General features: G+C 35.7%; 1 protein-coding gene across 1 annotated transcript in view; it reads right to left on the bottom strand.

Annotated features, from left to right (window-relative positions):
- Positions 1–6,885: 6,885 nt before the first annotated feature.
- rbm33a (RNA binding motif protein 33a) overlaps positions 6,886–19,375 on the bottom strand; it is a 60,353-nt gene continuing 47,863 nt past the window's right edge. Inside the window, exons 17-20 of the mRNA XM_016481269.1 lie at positions 17,642–17,809; positions 11,571–11,738; positions 9,835–9,923; positions 6,886–8,364 (exon numbers count right to left, since the gene is read on the bottom strand). Coding sequence (XP_016336755.1) covers positions 8,316–8,364; positions 9,835–9,923; positions 11,571–11,738; positions 17,642–17,809 — 474 coding nt within the window. The 3' untranslated portion in view covers positions 6,886–8,315. The remainder of the gene's footprint in view (positions 8,365–9,834; positions 9,924–11,570; positions 11,739–17,641; positions 17,810–19,375) is intronic.

Genomic DNA, 19,375 nt, shown 5'->3' with positions numbered 1-19,375 from the left:
CTCGCGTGAACTCAGGCTGGGGGCACACAAACGGGATCATCCAGCGGTGCAGAATCTATTTTTGTATATCTCATGTAAACAGGAAAAAAAAAGATTTTTTTTTTTTAAAGAAAAGTAAGAAAAAGAGAAAGAAACTTTCATGACAGGTTGTAACATTCTGTGCATATGTGCAAATGACTGTTATATTTTAGGGGTAAGCAAACGCCGTGGGGCTCCAGAAATTATATTTTTATACACAGAATTGTACATTAGATTTTGACCGATCGTTACCTAATCACTTTTCGTTATTTGAAATAGTGTAAGATACGAGAATATATTTTAATTTAAAAAGGTGCAGAGTCTTTGCAGTCTTGTGCTGTTTTCTCTTTTAGAATTATCTATTATTTTGTCATTGCTTTAGTTGTCAGAGTGCGACAGACATGTACGTCCTTGTTCACCCTTCTCTGGCTTCATTGCTTCTTGTATTTCTTTAAGAAAATACGAAATGCACATTCTGACAATTCAGTAACGATAATAGTCCCACAGTAAAGAACAAAGGGTTTCGTTAAACAAATGAATAAGTAACTACTGTACATTTACTAAAATGTATTTTTCTTTTCATATTTTGTAATAGGTAAATAGTTTTATAGAAATAAAATGCAGCTGATGCACAGTTTGGATAGCATATGATTGAGTGGCCATACCAGTTAACCTACCTTTCATCAAGGCCAGGTGTCAGGAAATGTATAGAATTGATTATTTATATGTTTATTATAAATGAATGAGATAAAGAAAATATTCAAACTGTTTTGTTTCATGAATATCCGTTGAAAATGCAGACATTAAACATCTACACCTATCATTTCAATAACCAGATTTAATATCATTATTATTGATATTATTTTTAACGCCCATAAATATTTAATTGTCATTGCTGTGGTTTAAATAGTCGGCTCTCAAGGGCTGCTATTAAAATATTAACTAGGCTGGTAATGTTCATTGCTGTGTCATGTTTAACACATGGCACAAGAAAAACGATATAGCCTACAGGTTGCTTACATGCATATAATTAAATAGGCCTACAATTTGTGTTTTATTGTTACAATAAAAACGGTATCTGACAGAGTCGACCAATAATGTTTCCATTTCCAACCCACGTAAATCGGGCTACTCAGCTTGCATAAAACTCGAGTGGGAGAAACGAGTCCATTGAAACAAACGTGTGGAAATGCGAAATGAAGTTAAATCGTAGCTACTGTTGAAAACGGCTGTCGGTAAGACGCGAAAAAGTCTTTGATCTGGATTTTGTATGCTTGCGAAAAGTTGTGGTCCCATGTTAAATATGAAGAGGACAGTCCTTCGCAAATAACATCTGAAAACCTCTCACGCAGATTAAAAAGGCCACTGTTTGCGTGCTTTAGACGCACCAACACATTTCCCACTGGAAATAGCTCTGCTTATTAGATCGGCTACTTGCTGATTTCACATGCGGAGGTCTATAGTGTTGCTGTTACTCACCAAGCGAGAATCACCTCAAAAATCTGTGACGCAATCAAATACACATTTTTTGAAGAAATTCACATGGATGACGTAGAACAAAGTCCCCACCACCCCATGGTTGCGATTAAACACATTAACACCGTGTTCCAGTCTTCATGTAATTCGGATTTTATAGTGAAGTTTCCCTATAGTGTAACAGGTGGCGCACCAGGTGCAACAAGAGGAAGTGAGGAAGCGCTCCACTTCTCATCTAACAGGCTACATCATACATGATGCACGAGTCAGTGCAGCGGCTTTTTTCCTAACTTACGGTTTAGTAAACCCAAACTCTAAGGTTTCCTTCGGTTAATTCTGAGATGTAATATGTGGCTTCTACATACATGCAAGCAAATGACAGCCTAACCTTTTGCAGCCATCCAATAATGAGCCCCGAACCCATTCACAAGTCCAGACATCAACACAAGTATCAGACATTCCCTATCTGTGTGTGAAATTAATAAGCTATTATAAGCATTCACCTTTGAAATGACAAAAGCTGATCGCATCCATAGCAGAGTGAATCGGTGCGGTTTTGTCAAGCTGAGTGGCCAAAATGTCACCTTCACCAATTCAAAACTTTCACAAACACCTCCCAGACCTCGATATCATTCACTGAAGTCTCTGTTGAATAATATTATCACTGTGACCTCAGCGGATAAAATGGCTATTGAGAACAGTAGCTACTAAAGTCTGAAGTGAATGTTCCCGTCTGACCTGACGTGCAAATACAGACAGCAATGCCAAAAACATCAGCATGAAGGATCAATAAATATAAAAGATGGGCTAGGTTAGCGTCTTCACCATCTTTGTGTTGCACTGACCACATATACAACCACATCCATTTTTTGTCTTTTATGATGAATGCGTGCATGTGTGTGCACGGACACTTTGAAGGGTGTTAACTAGTGAGTGAATGGAAGTTTGAGCTTTTGAACTCTGTTGCAACACGAATAGAAATTCCACTAGCATTTCTTGAGGAGACTTCATTGTGCTGCAGGTTTTGCTGCTTTTTAGAGCTGTTGGTGAGGCTCACTCTCAGCCCTGACCTTGAGCATTTACACAGACACAAAAGCGACCGGGCGAAAGCATTCCTCGGAGCAGGTAAATAAAACCAACTAATCCTTCAGAGGGGCCTTGTGTCTGCAGAGAGAGCAACTGTTTCAACAAACGCTCGCCGGCATTTGCAAACAAAAATGGACTGGCAACTGTTGTGAAGTGCGAAGGAAATACAGCTTGCCTACCGTTAAATTCCAATCATTCACCTTGATGATTGCATAAATATTTAGCCAAGAGACAATCACTTCTCCAAAACTACAATTTCCATGAAACTTGCATTTCAAATGAAAACACAGACTACAGGAGAGACCAGAGTTTGGTGTGGTGTGGCATAAAGATTGTTTGGGACACAATTTACAATAAGGTTTCATCCGTTATCATGAACTAACAATAAACAATTCTTCAGCCTTTATTCATCTTAACCTTAATCTCAACATTTACCAATACATCAAGATCAAAATGTGTATCTGTTAACATGATTAAATCACTAACATGAACATTTGAAGTAATATTAACGAAAGTTAATAAATGAGTGTCTCACAATTGATAATAAACATCTCTCAGAAAGCAGATGCAAGGTGAGTGTCATTCATTTATCAGTCCATAAAAACAACACAGGCAATAGAGAAGATAAAATCCAGGAAAAGGATTTATTTCAAGTAATTGTTCATAAGTACAGTCAAGGCATATTATCGGTTTTCATTTGACGAGCTCCGTGAAAGCTTACTAAACAAACACCATTTATATTCTTCCCAATTCAACATGTAGGACAGTCTGGTGTACACATTTCAGACACATCAAAACAGTTTCATTAATACAAGATCGAGGGACAACAAAACGGTGATCAAAACAGCATAAATCACTTCCCCCAAACAATAATGATTTCCAAGTAATGTTTTCTTTTCGTCCAACAACGCAACATGTGTGTATAGCTGGCAAGAGTGTACAGATCATTCTTGGGCTTTGTGCAAGTTTTTGAATTTTGGAACTCAGTAGGGTGTGGTCCCAGAGACGCAAAACATCCACGGACGTGGGCTAATACAGTAAGGAAATCCAGAAGCAAGGTCCCCCTGCTTTAATACAGAAGGATTATGTTCACACAAACACCACATTGAGATCAACAACCGCTTTCCCATCCAGCCTCCAAAAGAGCAAAGAAAGAGCGAGTGAGAGAATGAAAGTCAACAAATAGAAAAAGAGAGAGAAAAAACACGAAAGAAGGGATATCTGGCACCACTTAAACTGAAGAGCACCTGTTGAGAAATTAAGACAAGTTAGCATCGTCTGGAGGCAGCTCTACTGAAGACAGACACAATAACTGAAACCAAAAGGAGGGTTTTTCACATCAGTTCAATATTTCAGTTTTCGTCCGATTTGCTTATGCAGTGGTTTTCAAAAGCACCGTTTCTTTCACGGAGTGTGGAGTGTCACTCGAACAATCAATAAAAACATTTTCATTGTAATAACGATCAAAGTCATACTACTTAAGTTAAAGCTATTCAGAACATGTTTCGGAGAAGCTCAACACAGTACAGTTACTAGCGAGCACAGGCTACTCCAGGACCAGAGTTCAGGAGAACCGCAGCTGGATGCAGGTCTGGGAATGTCAATCATTACACTAATCTAATACACAGGCACAATCTAACACAAGTCACAAACACTAAGCAGCTAAGCTTTGCTTAGAAGCCATGAACCTGATAGTTTAGCCAAGTTAAAACGAATTCTGCTCCAGATCAACAGAGCGCTGAGCACGACTGAATCAATCTTCAAAATCAATCTGCCATTCTGTAGACTTAACAATATATTTTATAGCACCATCCTGTCCTAGTTATGCAATGGTTGTTTGCTAGTGTGAGCATGTATGACTATTCTCCAAACACAATCTCATCAGGTCATTGCTGTTTTAACATACATATGCTATGATCACTTTGCACTTTGCAGCTCTCAACTCTCTATCATACCACAGAATGACTCCAAAACTAATGTATAAAACAGCTTCACCCAGAATTACTTCAAGCAATCTGCTACTACAACACCAAAAAAAGTTTCAACACAATCTGTACATTTCTAAATAGTCCTTTTGAAAACCAATGCCATCTTAGAATGAAAAAGGGTGCAGAGCATTTGTTTTATGAAAAACCCTCCTTTCTGTGCTCCTGGAAGCTCTGTCCTGAAAAAGAGAAAAAATGGTTTAATTACAAGTTACAAATAATCATACTGCTGCCGACGGGAAGCAGCGCATTGTGTTTGACGCTTAAAACAGTGAGTAAAAACAGGCAAAATGATTATACATTTATACATATTTTTCCCCTGTAATTATGGGGGGAATGCCACATCTACCATTATGAGATATAAATGTAATCTAATTGATCTAATTCTGAAGCAATAGGCAATACTGGTATTTTTATAAACTGGCCAATTGCTCTATTGCAGCAGGATCCGTGGTAAAATAAATAAATAAAATAAAACACTGGGAGTGTACCAGCCACAGCAATTGACAGAAATAAAGAAACAAAACAAGATCCAGCAAAAAAGTAAACCTTTAGCCTACTCTTGACTCTATCACATAATACCTCTTCCATTATTTTGAACTATACATCTTGTGAAAAATATCTGCCAAAAATAGACAATCTCTGAAAACGTAAATTTGTCACGTGTGATTACAGATCAGAAAGGGACAGTTTCCCAAGAGTTAATCTACACTTACAAAGAAGTTACTAAACGATTCAATATGAATCCATTTTTCTCTCTTATAAGACTGTTTATAAATATTATGTGTCTTATAAGATTTATACCTAGAAATATATTAAAAAAAAGTCTCTGACTAGATAAAACATTTTAAATCCATGGGATTAACTCTTTTTACATAAATACATTCAAACCAATAAATAAATTGAAACTGAAAAAACAAACAAAACACAAATCTGTGCCCTATACCAATTTTAAACAGAACATGTCCAGAAAACGCAAAGTTAACAAAAACAAAATAAAAAAGCTTATATATTTTTTAAGTGGATCCATATGTACTACATAAAATTATTCATAATCTTACCCATTATGTGTATTTCTGTGATTCCTAGAAACTCATGGAGCAAATTATTAATACAATTATATGGACAAATAAGGTACTGTGATTAACCACACCCAGCTACTATATTATAACAGAAGATGGCATATCAGCAAATTACAAGTGCATCTTAAAACAAGAGGGTGCTGAAGGGTAGCAGCTTTACAAATTCACTTCATAGACATAATGGCCCAAAGTCTTGGACACAGTGAGCATTAGAACCATAACACACAAAACATCTCAGATGTTTCAATTCACCTGACTTGAGAGAAACTGTGGCACCTTAATTGGAAACAAAATCTTTTCCGCTTAAATCAGTTTGCACGGTTGGCAACAGAGAAACATTCAGGAGGACGGAGGAAATCGGGGAAATGAGTATGTTGTGAGAGGGAATCTTCAAACACAAAACAACATCAGACAACAGTTAATGGTGATCAAGACAGCTGGCTTCACATAACCGTATTTACATGGTATATATGTGACCATCTTTTATTTTTCATCTTTAAAATATCCTCAAATAATAAGCTCTAAGTTCTCCAAAAACAAAACTGACCAAGGAATACTTTTTATATTGATATATAAAAACAAATTGAGAGAAAAGAAATTCACCAGTCATGTACTAGTAGGTATTTTCAAACCATTTCAAACATGGAAAGATTTCGAGATGAGAAAACAACAGACTTGACAGCTTCATACACATTTTTTTTTTCATTATATACAAGAAAGTGACCACTGATAACAGTTGCTCCCAAATCCTTTGAAATTGCAGACCTGGATGTGTTAATATCTACAGACATATTTGATTCTACTGAAATGGCTCAAACATAATTTGATTTTGTTACACTGTTATATTATCTAAAACTGATATATTTTAGATACTATAACAAGACTTTGTTTTTTGCTAGAAATGTAGCATATAATGTAAAGTGGTTGGATTAAATGAACAGTCACAAATATGAAAACTGTAATGCACTAGATCTAAGAGATCAGTTCTGGGGCCATAACGTGAAGGTTTAGGTTAAGCTGTACAATTAGACATGACCAAGCGCTATGCTTGCACAGTACCGCAAACTATTATTATTATTATTATTATTACTATAAATAATAATGGATGATATAATAACAATTTGAGGCATGAAATACTCATGATTGAAGCCATGAAATCATTTTGAGGGAGTGTAATATATTTACTGGAGACTGAAAACGTATGGGATTTGTGTAAAAAAAAAAAAAACACCTTCCAAAAATCTAAAGCTTGGGTAACAACTTACTAAATAAATGGAAAAATAAAGTGGAAAATGGAGATAACGGATATTAGAAGCTGATCTTGACCAATCCTTATCCCTAACAACTCACAATTCAGATTCAGTAACCTGTATTCCCATCTGACAAACTTCTAAACAATTAACGGAGCCAAAGTTATAAGCATATTATTACAAACAGTCCAAAATATCTCTCTTCACAAACAAATAACTAAGCTGTTGTTGTAAACAGGACAGTTCAAACTCATCTAGTGCTCTAGACATCCCGCACCTTAATGTAAGCAAACAGAGCTCCATCAAAACCTACAATAAAATCCTATCGAATCATCACACAGGCCATGATTCAGTCGTCCTCTTCCACACACAACATGTGCTGAACTCTGAGGAAAGAAAACTAAACACATTAAAAAGTAGTATTACCAAAGGAGGGGACTTTCTGGTTGCCTTTACTACTTTCTTAGAAGCCATTTCTAACAACGATTAAAAGAATCTAAATATGCAATTCCAGCACCAAAACCTAAAATCAAAATATAAAAGCCATTTATTGTCAAAATTGTTTTTCAGCTGTCTTTAGGTCCCAAAGACACGTGTCGTGAACCACCACTCCAGCTCTGCAGAACAAAACCCAACTGCAATACAATCATAATGGAGGAAGGGACAATGAATAAACTTAAGATCATGAATAGTCGTAGACAAATGTACAAAAAAAGAGACACCTGCATTATCACAGTGGCTTCCAAAAGATACACAATTAGAAAAAAGCTCAACCCAAATATGCCCCTGAAGTTTCATAACAAGCAGTGCTTTTCTCTCTGATGTCCACATGTCCTTAGCTATGCCCCAACATACAGAGCTCCATACCGAAGACATCTGCTGCCCTCTACAGGTGACAAAACCTACCGCAGCATGCGCAATATTATTCAATCAGGCCAAACCACCCCTTTAACACTTTGTTCAAGTCACTGACTGTGGAAATTCCACAATAAATCAAGAATTCCTATTTGACCAAATACAGACATCCAAAAGATTATCTTGAGAGCTAGAGGATGGGAGCAACTATTATCAACTGGAATAAAAATGTCCTGGTTTCATACCTTTTTCTCTCTTTTCACCTGCTGGTTCAGACCATTACTGATCCCTCCACATATAAATGAAAGTACAGAAACAAGAGCAAGACTTCATGCCAAAGTCATTGACAATGTGAGTTCAGTGCTGTGCCATATCCAGCAGGACACAGCTGGTGTTTGGCTCTTTGTTTTGGATTCTTTCATGCATGTGGCTTGAGTTTGTCGACAGCACTCTCCACACAGCTTCCAAAGCTTTAGCCTTCTGATTGTGTGTCTGTCTTTCAGAAAAAGACGTTCTCTTCTTGCTCACTTCTTGTTGTCTTGTCTGTTGAAGTGGCTTGTTCCTCAGCCATCAATAATGGAAACATCGATGTGAGACAAATCTATCATGTGCCTATGTGATCAAGGGAACATGTGATGGAAATGAGACACTCACACTTAAAGGCAAGCTAATCTGAGGCACCTCCATCAAAACATGACAATCAGTGGAGTCACAGTAGAGCTCTTGTTCTTTGTTTTGATGAGGAATACTTGCGATGCTGCATTTTGGCACATTTTATTTGCCCTTCACAAACCATTAGGCACAATGACTCTGATCTGCTTCAGCCAATAGCACCAACAGAAAATACACCTTAATATTCACACCATATGCTACCAGTCAAAAGTTTTTGAACAGTAAGATTTTTAAGTTTTTTTTTTTAAGTGTTCTCTTCTGCTCAGCAAGCCTGCATTTTATTTTGATCCAAAATACAGCAAAAGCAGCAATACTGTGAAATATTTGTACTATTTAAAGTAACTGCTTTCTATTTGAATATATTTTAAAATGTAATTTCTGTGATCAAAGCTGAATTTTCTGCATCATTACTCCAGTCTTCAGTGTCACATGATCCTTCAGAAATCATTCTAATATGCTGATTTGCTGTTCAAGAAAATATGATGATAAACATTTTTTAATCTTATTATCAATATTTAAAACAGTTGAGTACATTTTTTTCAGGATTCTTTGATGAATAGAAAGATCCAAAGTCCAGCATTTATCTGAAATAAAAAGCTTTTGTAACATTATACACTATACCATTCAAAAGCTTGGAGTCAGTATCATTTATTATCGAAATTAATACTTTTGTTTAGCAAGGATGCTTTAAATTGATCAAAAGTGATAAATAAAGACATTTATAATGTTAGAAAAGATTTCTATTAAATTCTATTAAATGATAAATGCTGTTCTTCTGAACTTTCTATTCTTCAAAGAAACCTGAAAAACATAGTAATAATAGTTTTCTGAGCAGCAAATCAGAATATTAGAATGATTTCTGAAGGATCATGTGACTGGAGTAATGATACTAGAAATTCAGCTTTGAAATCACAGGAATACATTTTCAAATATATTTAAGTAGAAAACGGTTATTACAAAAGTAAAAATATTTCAAAATTTTACAGTTTTTGCTGTACTTTGGTTCAAATAAATGCAGGCTTGTTGAGCAGAAGAGACTTCTTTAAAAACATTAAAAATCTTACTGTTCAAAAACTTTTAAATGGTAGTGTATATAAAGAGACTTCAGAGGTTTGATATTTGATAACTGTTCTACAACACTTCAACACTACAAGTTTTTTAAGCTATTAATGAGAAACAGACAGATGTCTAATAGGAATCCACTGTTTCTATTCAAAATCTTATTTGCAACAGACATTTAAAATGAATATTTAGTCTTGGTGTGAATAGACCTCATTCTATAAAAATATGAAGAAAAACAAAAGTCCCAAAAATCTAATTATCCATAAAATGTCAACGACTCTATTCATTTTCATGCATTGTGTATAAACACATAGCACAATCCAGTTTAAGATTAATTTAAAAGTGTACCTGTGAAAGCTGTGCTGAAAACTTGCTGCATGCTGAGGGTTCACAAACTTGGCAATGGCCTTCCGCTGCTCCGGCAACATTGTAAACATCTACAAAATAACCATCAATTTGTGTATTAGCAGTGGGTTTTATTATCTAAATGCTCATCTGCTTGTTTCAGTAAGAGATAACCTCTGTTACTTTGCACTGTAACAGTGGGAGATACACCTCAAGAGCTGGGAGAAAATCATACAGGAGCACAGCCCTGAATGCACACAGCTAGATGGCGCTATTGTAATATTTAGAGGAATACACTACACTCTACCCAGTTTATTCTTGGGGTCATTGTCAGGAAGCAATTCTTTCTCTTCCAAATCATGGTATTTTGTGAAGGATAGTTTACAGCTAGGAGGGCATTAAATGATTTTAACAACATGGAGGCGAAGAACCACCTAGCCGTGTATTTTCCCACAAAAACAATGGTCAAAGGTAATGCTGTCACTGATGCCTGCAGAGCAAATTTTGACTGGGCGAATAAAATATTTCCATTAAGATACTTTATCTATGGGTTGTTAGATCGAGGATTCTGAAGACTGTGCATATATGAATTACCTGTGCGGCATGTCTCTACTAATCGTGAAGCTGTGAGTTTAATTACTTCAAAACCAGATACATTACCACCACTTAGCTGAGAAACATAATGAAGCATTTCAGTACTTAAGCTATTTTAGTAATAAAAGATGCAGGGCAGAGTCGACAAGTTTCTGTGCTCCTGAATGTTTCTCTGAGTACAAGTGACTCTGTGTTCTTGTTACACGTTACATGTACTTACTATTATAATAGATTACGCATAATTGCATGCAAGTAACCCTAAGCCAAACCCTAATCCTAACCATATAGTAAGTACATGTAGTTAATTAATATTACTCTGTACTTAAATGTATAATTACACTGTAACAAGGACACCTTAAAATAAAGTGTAACCAACTGTTTAAATGAATATGAAAGAGATTTTTTGTTCTGAAGATATTATTGTCTTCAAAACGGTTAAACAGCTTGAAGTTGACACTTAGTTATGTATACTGTAAATTAGGGATGCACCGATACCACTTTTTCCAGTACTCGCCCGATACCGATACTTTTATTTTTGGTACTTGCCAATACCGAGTAACGATACCAATATTTTTATTGCATTTGTACATTTTTTAAATATTGGGTACAGAAACCAAAAGAGTATGTATAATGTTAGTTGGTTAACTTAATTTATCAAACAGATACAGTCAAACCAAAATTTATTCAGATACCTTCAACATTTTGTTTTTGACATATCCGACCGAACTACAAACTTTCCAGTGATGTCTGTGAGAAAGATATATTCACTCGACAAGCTCGCACATCTGCGCCGCTGTGCACTCAATCCACTCACGTGCGCTCAATTTGCTTAACAGATGCTGTGTGGTATCGGCGTTTGGTATCGGGGCATTTTAACGAGTACAAGAGCTCAGTATCGGGCCCGATACCGATACCAGTATTGGTATCGGTGCATCCCTACTGTAAATACATATACTTACAAAAAAAACATTGTTTTATGCTCTTTGGCCATCAGGTGGTGCCATCATCAATTTGTTGATGGAAACTCAGGACATTGTAACGATGATACATATAGCAAGTTCTGCATAAAATTCCCACATACACCCCTTCTGATGCTTGATCAGTAATAAAAAGAAAAGACAGAAATGTGTTTTGATAAGCCTTACCTCAACAGGGCCAATGGAGTTGAGAAGGTTCGTGAGCTGTTTGTTGGTTGTGGTGGTGGATAAACCTTCAATGCAGACAGTGCTTCTCTGACAATCCTGAGCTCTTGGGTTCTGCTGCATCATCACACGCCCCCCACCACGGCCTCGCGCACGACCCCGAACTACCACCTGTGGACATCAGGAAGGGGAATATTGAATAAAGATGGAAAGAACAATTAACAGTACACTCTACCGGCTAACAACCTCTATGACATAAAAAAAAAAAAGATAATGTTGCTGGAACTAAGGATCTTTGTTAATTCATTGTTATATTCATTAGCTATTTTTGAAAATTATATTATATTATTTTACAAATTAAATTAAATTATTAATTATTTTTGTACAGCTGTTCATCGGAAATATCGCAAGTCAGTAATTGCTCTTAAAAACAGACATTCTAATTCATACTCATGTTTATATTATCAGAGGCATTGTTAGACTTCAATGGTTTAACCATATGATCAAATAGTTTCAAAAAGCAAGCTAAACCATATTAAGAAATTTCCTGTAGCCTTGATTGAATTACCAGTTATTAAATAATCAAAGCTACAGAATATTAGTTCATAGAGTGAATAAATGTGTATTTGCGGCCAGGAAACCAGCTGCAACATCAAGAAAGAGTGTTTTTGTCTGAAATAGGAAAGACAGTCCACCAATCTCTTCAGCACTTCACTGATTAAGCCTTGAAGCGGCTCGAGGGAAGAGGCTTCTGAAAAAGGCCATCATTAAGTCACGCCTGGAGTCTGCTAGAGGCCATGTGACAAAACCTGGTGAATGAAAATGTTGTGGTCTGTTGAGACTGAAGCTGAGCTCTTTGGCCTTGAAAGCAAAGCTCTGTGCTGGGCACAAACCAGAGACAGATAACGCTTCAGCATAAGCCTCTCATTTTATAAGGCAATAAAGTTTTTTTAAGGCACTGTTCCTTGTTAAACTGCTTTGAATGTTAAACAAAAACATGAAAAAAAAAAAGTATTTAAAAATTAATTTGAACTGAAATTCTGGAGGTTTACACTACAGTTCAAAAGTTTTTGTTAATGTTTTTGAAAGAAGTCTCTAACACTCACCAAGACTGCATTTATTTGATCAAAAATAATCTAAAAAAATATAAGGAAATATCATTTGAAACAACTTTTCTATTTTAATATATTTTAAAATATTATTAATTGCAGATAATAATAAGCTAAATTGTCATCAGTCATGATTATCTTGAGTGTCACATGATTAATCAGAAATCATTCTAATGGACTCTTTTCACATTTCCGGGGGTTCTCAAAAGCGGAAATTGTCATAGTTGGGTAAACTTGAATTGAAAATAAATTAAACTAAAGAGAAAAAAAAAAGAAGAAAAAAAACATTTCTACGACTTTCCAAATGAAAAAAAATGCACAGAGATTACGTTGGTCAAAAGAGATTTCTTTAAATTTGCCATCACTCCATCAGCCGTTGCATTAGAAATGCATGAAGCAGCATAAACAAGATTTATGCAATGTTATGCCAGGGTATATATGTGTATCTGTATGTATATGCAACCCTGGAGGCACAAAACCTCAAGTCGCTGGGGTATTTGTATTTTTTGTATTTTGTACAAAAAAAAATTTTCTTTTATCATTAGGGTATTAAGTAAAGATCATGTTCCATGAAGATATTTTGTACATGTCCTACCGAAAATATATCAAAACTTAATTTTTGATTAGTAATATGCATGGCTAAGAACTTCATTTGGACAACTTTAAAGGCGATTTTCTCAATATTTAGATTTTTTTTGCACCCTCAGATTACAGATTTTCAAATAGTTGTATCTCGGCCAAATATTGTCCTATCCTAACAAACCAATGGAAAGCTTATTTATTCAGGTTTCAGATGATGTATAAATCTCAATTTCAAAAACTTGACCCTTATGACTGGTTTTGTGGTCCAGGGTCACGTGTGTGTGTATGTATGTGTATGTATATGTATATGTATATATTAGGGGTTAAAGCAAAAAAAAAATCCTGAGCCTGAACTTTTTTCCGGGGGGCGGGTCTGCACATGCAGAGCATGCAATAACTGTGGCAACTTTAACATTTGAAAGGATGCTATGACAAAGTTATCGCTTTCCTTATTCAAACTGATTTTTTTTTCATTTATATATGGTTGACCTGAAGAATGAAAGCTATATCATACACTTGGAAAATTACAAGCTATATCATCGTCGCAGACACTAGGGGTGTGACAATACACTTAGCTCACAAGATGTGACAAAATACAGATACTTGGTTCACTAGAACGGAGACAATATTTTAATACTATTTTAAAGAAATTTTCAATGACAAAATATTTGTCTTTTAATTACAAAAAAGTAAAACAACGCAGTTGTATTTTGAAATATTTCTGTAACTAATGATTATTTTGGTAATCAAGTAATCTACTGATTATTTTGACAACCGAGTAATCTGGTATATTTTAGTAACACAAATAGACCTAAGTGAAAACCAAGCTTTAGTATGACTATTTATATATAAACTAACGATGAGGCAATAATAATTGGCTCAAATAAAATATCAAAACCAAGTAATTACATGGTTTTATTGAACAACACTGATAAAATACATAAGGTAATATGCCGATACATAATATGAACATAAGTACATTATGTGTTATAACAAATTCCTGCAGAGGGCGCCACCGGCCTGGTGACGTTTCACTTTACAGCGTGATTAAACGATGTTTAAATCCATTTAATTTTAATATTTGGCCACATGCAAACTCAGAAACTTTTATTTTGAAATCGCAATGTACAATAAATGGCATATTTAGAAATAGGTTGATGTATTCTCCTGTATTGGCAAAGGTTAAAATGATTTACAAGTTACCATTAAGAGATAGAGATCATGTGTGAACAGGACCTTTTCAAAAATCCCGGTAAATTTGTTCTGGCAATCATATCGTTCTTTTGGAGATGACGTGATTACTCTGAGCTGTTTATAATCTCTGCTGCTTTTTAATTAGTTTTTCTATGTAAATATGCACTATATGGACATCTTTGTTCATTGCGCCTCGCAGCTTTTTCAACGTGTCGCGCTTCTTCATTCATCAGGGCAGCGATGCGCATCTTTGTGTTTATAAGAGCAAAATATTCTGATTGGCTAGTAATGTTAGTTTGGTTGAGAGTAAAAGCTGTGCTCCTTTCATACCATTGGTAGCCGAACTCATGGACACGAAAGTGATAAACAAGCACACACACACACAATGTTAACTTGTATGTGTGTATACCTATATATACATACATACACACACGCATATAATGTTAACTCTGGAAATGCTTCATCAAAGTCTGTGAAAGGGGTGCTGACTTGGTGCTCCAAAAACATTTCTTACTATCAATGTTGAAAACAGTTTTGCTGCTTAATTTTGTGGAAACTTTTTTTAGGATACTTTGACGAATAGTTCAAAAGAATGGCATTTATTTGAAATACAAAATCATTTGTACCATTATAAATGTCTTCACTATCACTTTTTAATGCATCCTTTCTGAATCAAAGCATTTATTTCTTTTAAAAAATTACCGTGAAAACAATTTTATGTTTATATATTGTGTTGCCAAATGTATATTCAAAAGTATAAAGAATTGTGTTTATCTTGCGTTTAAATTTGGAGTAATGATAAAATATTCCAGTACAATGCAAAGACATTTCATTCCATTCCATACAGTCCTTTTTAAATGAAAGGGAGGCATCAAAAGGGCCAGGTTGGCTAAGTGCAGCAGGCACGCTGAAAAATCCCTTATGGGTTCCCAATGCTATGAGCTAGATGCTCTCTCACCACTTACACATACAGAGTATATAATTCACTTTTGCTCCAAGCGAGACACTAGGTACAATGTCAGTGAGTGATTTACAAGGCCATGGTTATATCAGTAAACAGCAGAAAGTGTTTAGAATATCTGACTCAACATGAGAGCTCAGGCAGATGCAGCAAGACAGTCAGACTGAGACAGCGTGAGCGGCTGTGCAGGAAGGCGCTCTGCTGTGACTGACTGACACACGTTAGCACTGTATTTATCCCCTGAGAATGGACTACTGTACAGAGACGGCAGCATGCTGAAAAGGCCAAGGGATCTTCATCTCTCCTGCTTCAGCCTGTCAATATCATCACACCTGGCACTCTGTTCCATATCATTACTGCTCCTGCTCTCCTCCAAAACAGCTACCAGTCCCCTGGGAGAAGCAGTGACACAGCTGAGCCATAGCAGGAAACCAAATCTGCCGTCTTTACTAGTGCTGAAGCGTGAGAGAGAGAACCACTTAGAGCAGCTCTTTATGACAGGGAAAAAGAGCCTAACAAAGACTGAAGTGTATATTCTGGACAACACTATACAAGTCCAGGAGGAACAGCAACAGTTCCGGTCAAAATAAATGAATAAATAAAATAATATTGATATGGGCAGTCAAGTGATTTTGGTCAAAAAATGACCAATTTCACAAGCAAATTCACTTTTCCACTTCCTGGCAAAGACATGAAACTTTTGAGAGCTAACACAACTACAAAGAGCGCAATATGTGTGTAAATTATGTTTATGTACACAACCATTCAAACATTTGGGGTTAGTAAGATGTTTTGAACATCTCTTGTTCATCTTGTGCCTGTAAGTTGAACATCGACTTACAGGCATAAACTTAACTAGTACATCCCTACAACTTTATTTTATTTTATTCTATTCCTATTCTATCTATAGCACACCTGTACATACAATTTACCAGGACTCATTTAACAGACTCATTTAACATTCAACAATGATAAGCCAAGGTTTACAGCAAAACTTCATCATCTTCGTCAGGCCAAAGAGGACGCATCACATCCAAGCCATCTCCTTTTTGAACTTTTGCCATCTGGTCGGCGTTACAGAGCACTGAATACCAGGACAGCCAGGCACAAGAACAGTTTCTTTCCCCAGGCAATCTACCTCATGAACAGTTAATGTTCTCCCATTGTGCAATTAAAGTATGTGCAATAACCTTATACTTATTTATCACCCTAAATCCTAGTACATCCCTACAACTTTATTTTATTTTATTCTATTCCTATTCTATCTATAGCACACCTGTACATACAATTTATTATTTTTTGTGGTTATATTTATGCATGTGTATTTTATTCACATCTTATTTTTATTATCTGTGTGTTGTTGTTGTCTCCGTGTACTGGAAGCTTGTGACACTATAACAAATTCCTTGTATGTGCAAACATACTTGGCAATAAAGCTCTTTCTGATTCTGATTCTTCTTCTTCTTCTTATGCTCACCAATGATGCATTTATTTGATCAAAAATACAGCAAAGCAGTAATATTGTTAAAAATGATTACAATGTATTTAAAATAACTGGTTTATTTTAATATATTTTAAAATTCTATTTATTCCTTTGATGGCAAAGCTGAATTTTCAGCAGTCGTTGCTCCAGTTCTCAGTGTCACATGATCCATCAGAAATCATACTAATATGTTGATTTGGTGCTCAAGAAATATTCATTATTATTAATGTTGAAAACATGCTGCTTCAGGATTCTTTGATGTATATAAAGTTGTGTAAAATTGTCATTTAAGATTTAATGCATCCTTGCTAAATGAATAATTAATTAAAAAAAAAAAAAATCTATCTATCGAAACATTTCAACGGTGGTGTATTTTTCCACTCTTGTGGTGCCTCGGAGGATGATGGGAGATGGGGAATTTGATCAGATTCAAACAAGTTAAATGCGTTGCTTTCTGGCAAGTTTTATAATTTTCCTCAACAGTAATGCAGTTATGCACAAAATGCATAAAAACATTATTATAACTTATTATGTCTAACAGCAATTAGCTTCCACCATAATGCTTTAATTCAGACATTCCCAACTCAGAAAGCCGTGGCTTAAAAAAAAAAAGTGGTAAATACATTAATTTGGACATGACTTGAAAGCACCATTAGTATCAGGGCTTAGTGTCAGCTGTGCAAAATGCCATTGTGCACCTGTCCAATTAAGGGCTTATGAGATTAATCCAGATTCGATGTCATACCCGGTTCGTTTGGTTTGCCATGCCACGGCCAGCCTGTTGTTGATTTTGTACACCACCAGTTGCCATGGTAACTTTTCTGATGGGACCAAGTCTCTGTTGGGGGGCAGGCCGAGCAATTGGTTGTTGCTGCTGCTGTGGGGGACCAGTGTTGGGACCGGCATCTGCCTGCTGAATACAGAGCAGACACATCTTACAACCCACACAGAAAGAAAATCTCCAGCGGCACACAAAATAACAAAAATTAGTCCATCATGACTGCACCACAATTTTTTAAGGTAATAAATACAACGGCAGTCTTAGAGCTCACCAAAACGTACAGAAATGTGTGATCCGTTTAAACTGGCACAGAGTAAGTAAATAAGCCAACAAAGACAAAAAGAGACAAAAGTGTTCAATTATGTGATGTGCTCTGATTTCGGGATGATACTGAAATCATTTTTGGAGGATAAGGTATAGCTGAATTCATTAAACATCTTTCAGAAGAGTGATAACTGCATCTCTGGGCACAAATGTCATGGATGTGGACCTGTCTGAGATAAAGTGCCTCTGGCTCTTCCTCCAAATTCTCAGTCATTCTGTTTCCTCATCTTCAGGGAAACCTTTCAAGTGTCCGTGTTATCTGATGGCCGCTGGCAGTCTTTAGATGTAGAAGGCCTTGAAAATGGCCAGATTTAAGTTGCTCACAGGACCACTAAATCTCACAAAAAGGGCTCTTTTCATATTGTATAAGGTAAGCTGGGAAATATGTCTCCTATTCTCTTGACAATAGATGGCACAAAATCTCAACACATTAAATGAATTGCTGTGCTCTTTTTAATTTTGTCATCTGTCATCTGAATATCAACAGTTATCAGGTTAACTAGTTTAAACTGTATCACTGGAAAACTCTGATATATGACTGTGTTATGTTGAATGTAAAATGATTTTGTGTCTATATGTTAATGTGGGATTACATTAATGGAAACATTAATGTTTTCAGATATGTGAGCAAAAATATTATTTTTTTTTATTTTGAATTGAAAGCGTAAAATTAAGACCTTTGGGGTAAGATGCACCGAAGGCCCAAAGTGGAATGTTCTCACTTAAGATATTTTTAATTTAATACATTTGATAATTTTTGTAAATAAAAATTATACATTTGAATAAAGTTCTTTTTAATTGTCGCATGAGTTAAATGTACATTTCTGACATCTCTATCCATTAAAACCTACAGGCTAATTGAGTGAAGTCAGTCTATTTTAATGCATAGTGTTCCTATTACGGTATGTTCAATTAAAATGTGTAATTTAATATGTATAGTTCTTTACACAAGTCACAGAATAAATTTATATCTTAATTATCTTTTACTTGGATTCTGCTTTGCCTGTTGTCAGTTTTTTTTTATTATTCAACTGAATTGTCAAAACACAATTTAAACAGAACAGTTGATTTAGTATTTTACATTCATAGCTAAACTTTGCAGAGCTGTGGCCCTCCAGGAATTGAGTTTGAGGCCCCGTCCACACGGAAAGGCGTTTAGCTGTATACGCAAACATTTTGTATCGTATTGGCATTTCGTCCAGGCGGATCCGGAGTTTTGGGAGCGTGAAACCGCTATAATTTGAAACCGGGTCCCAGAGTGGATAAGTCTGAAAATGACACCCTTGCGTTTTCGTGTGGACAGTAGACTTGTGCCGGTATTCGGTAATGCGATATATCACGGTAATGACTATGCACGATATTGTTATCGTGGGC

This window comes from Sinocyclocheilus anshuiensis, unplaced genomic scaffold (genome assembly GCF_001515605.1).
Source record: "Sinocyclocheilus anshuiensis isolate Anshui unplaced genomic scaffold, SAMN03320099.WGS_v1.1 scaffold613, whole genome shotgun sequence".
In the NCBI taxonomy this organism is placed as follows: domain Eukaryota; kingdom Metazoa; phylum Chordata; class Actinopteri; order Cypriniformes; family Cyprinidae; genus Sinocyclocheilus; species Sinocyclocheilus anshuiensis.
The sequence above is the reverse complement of the archived record's forward strand: the minus strand, read 5'-3'. Positions and strand labels throughout refer to the sequence as shown.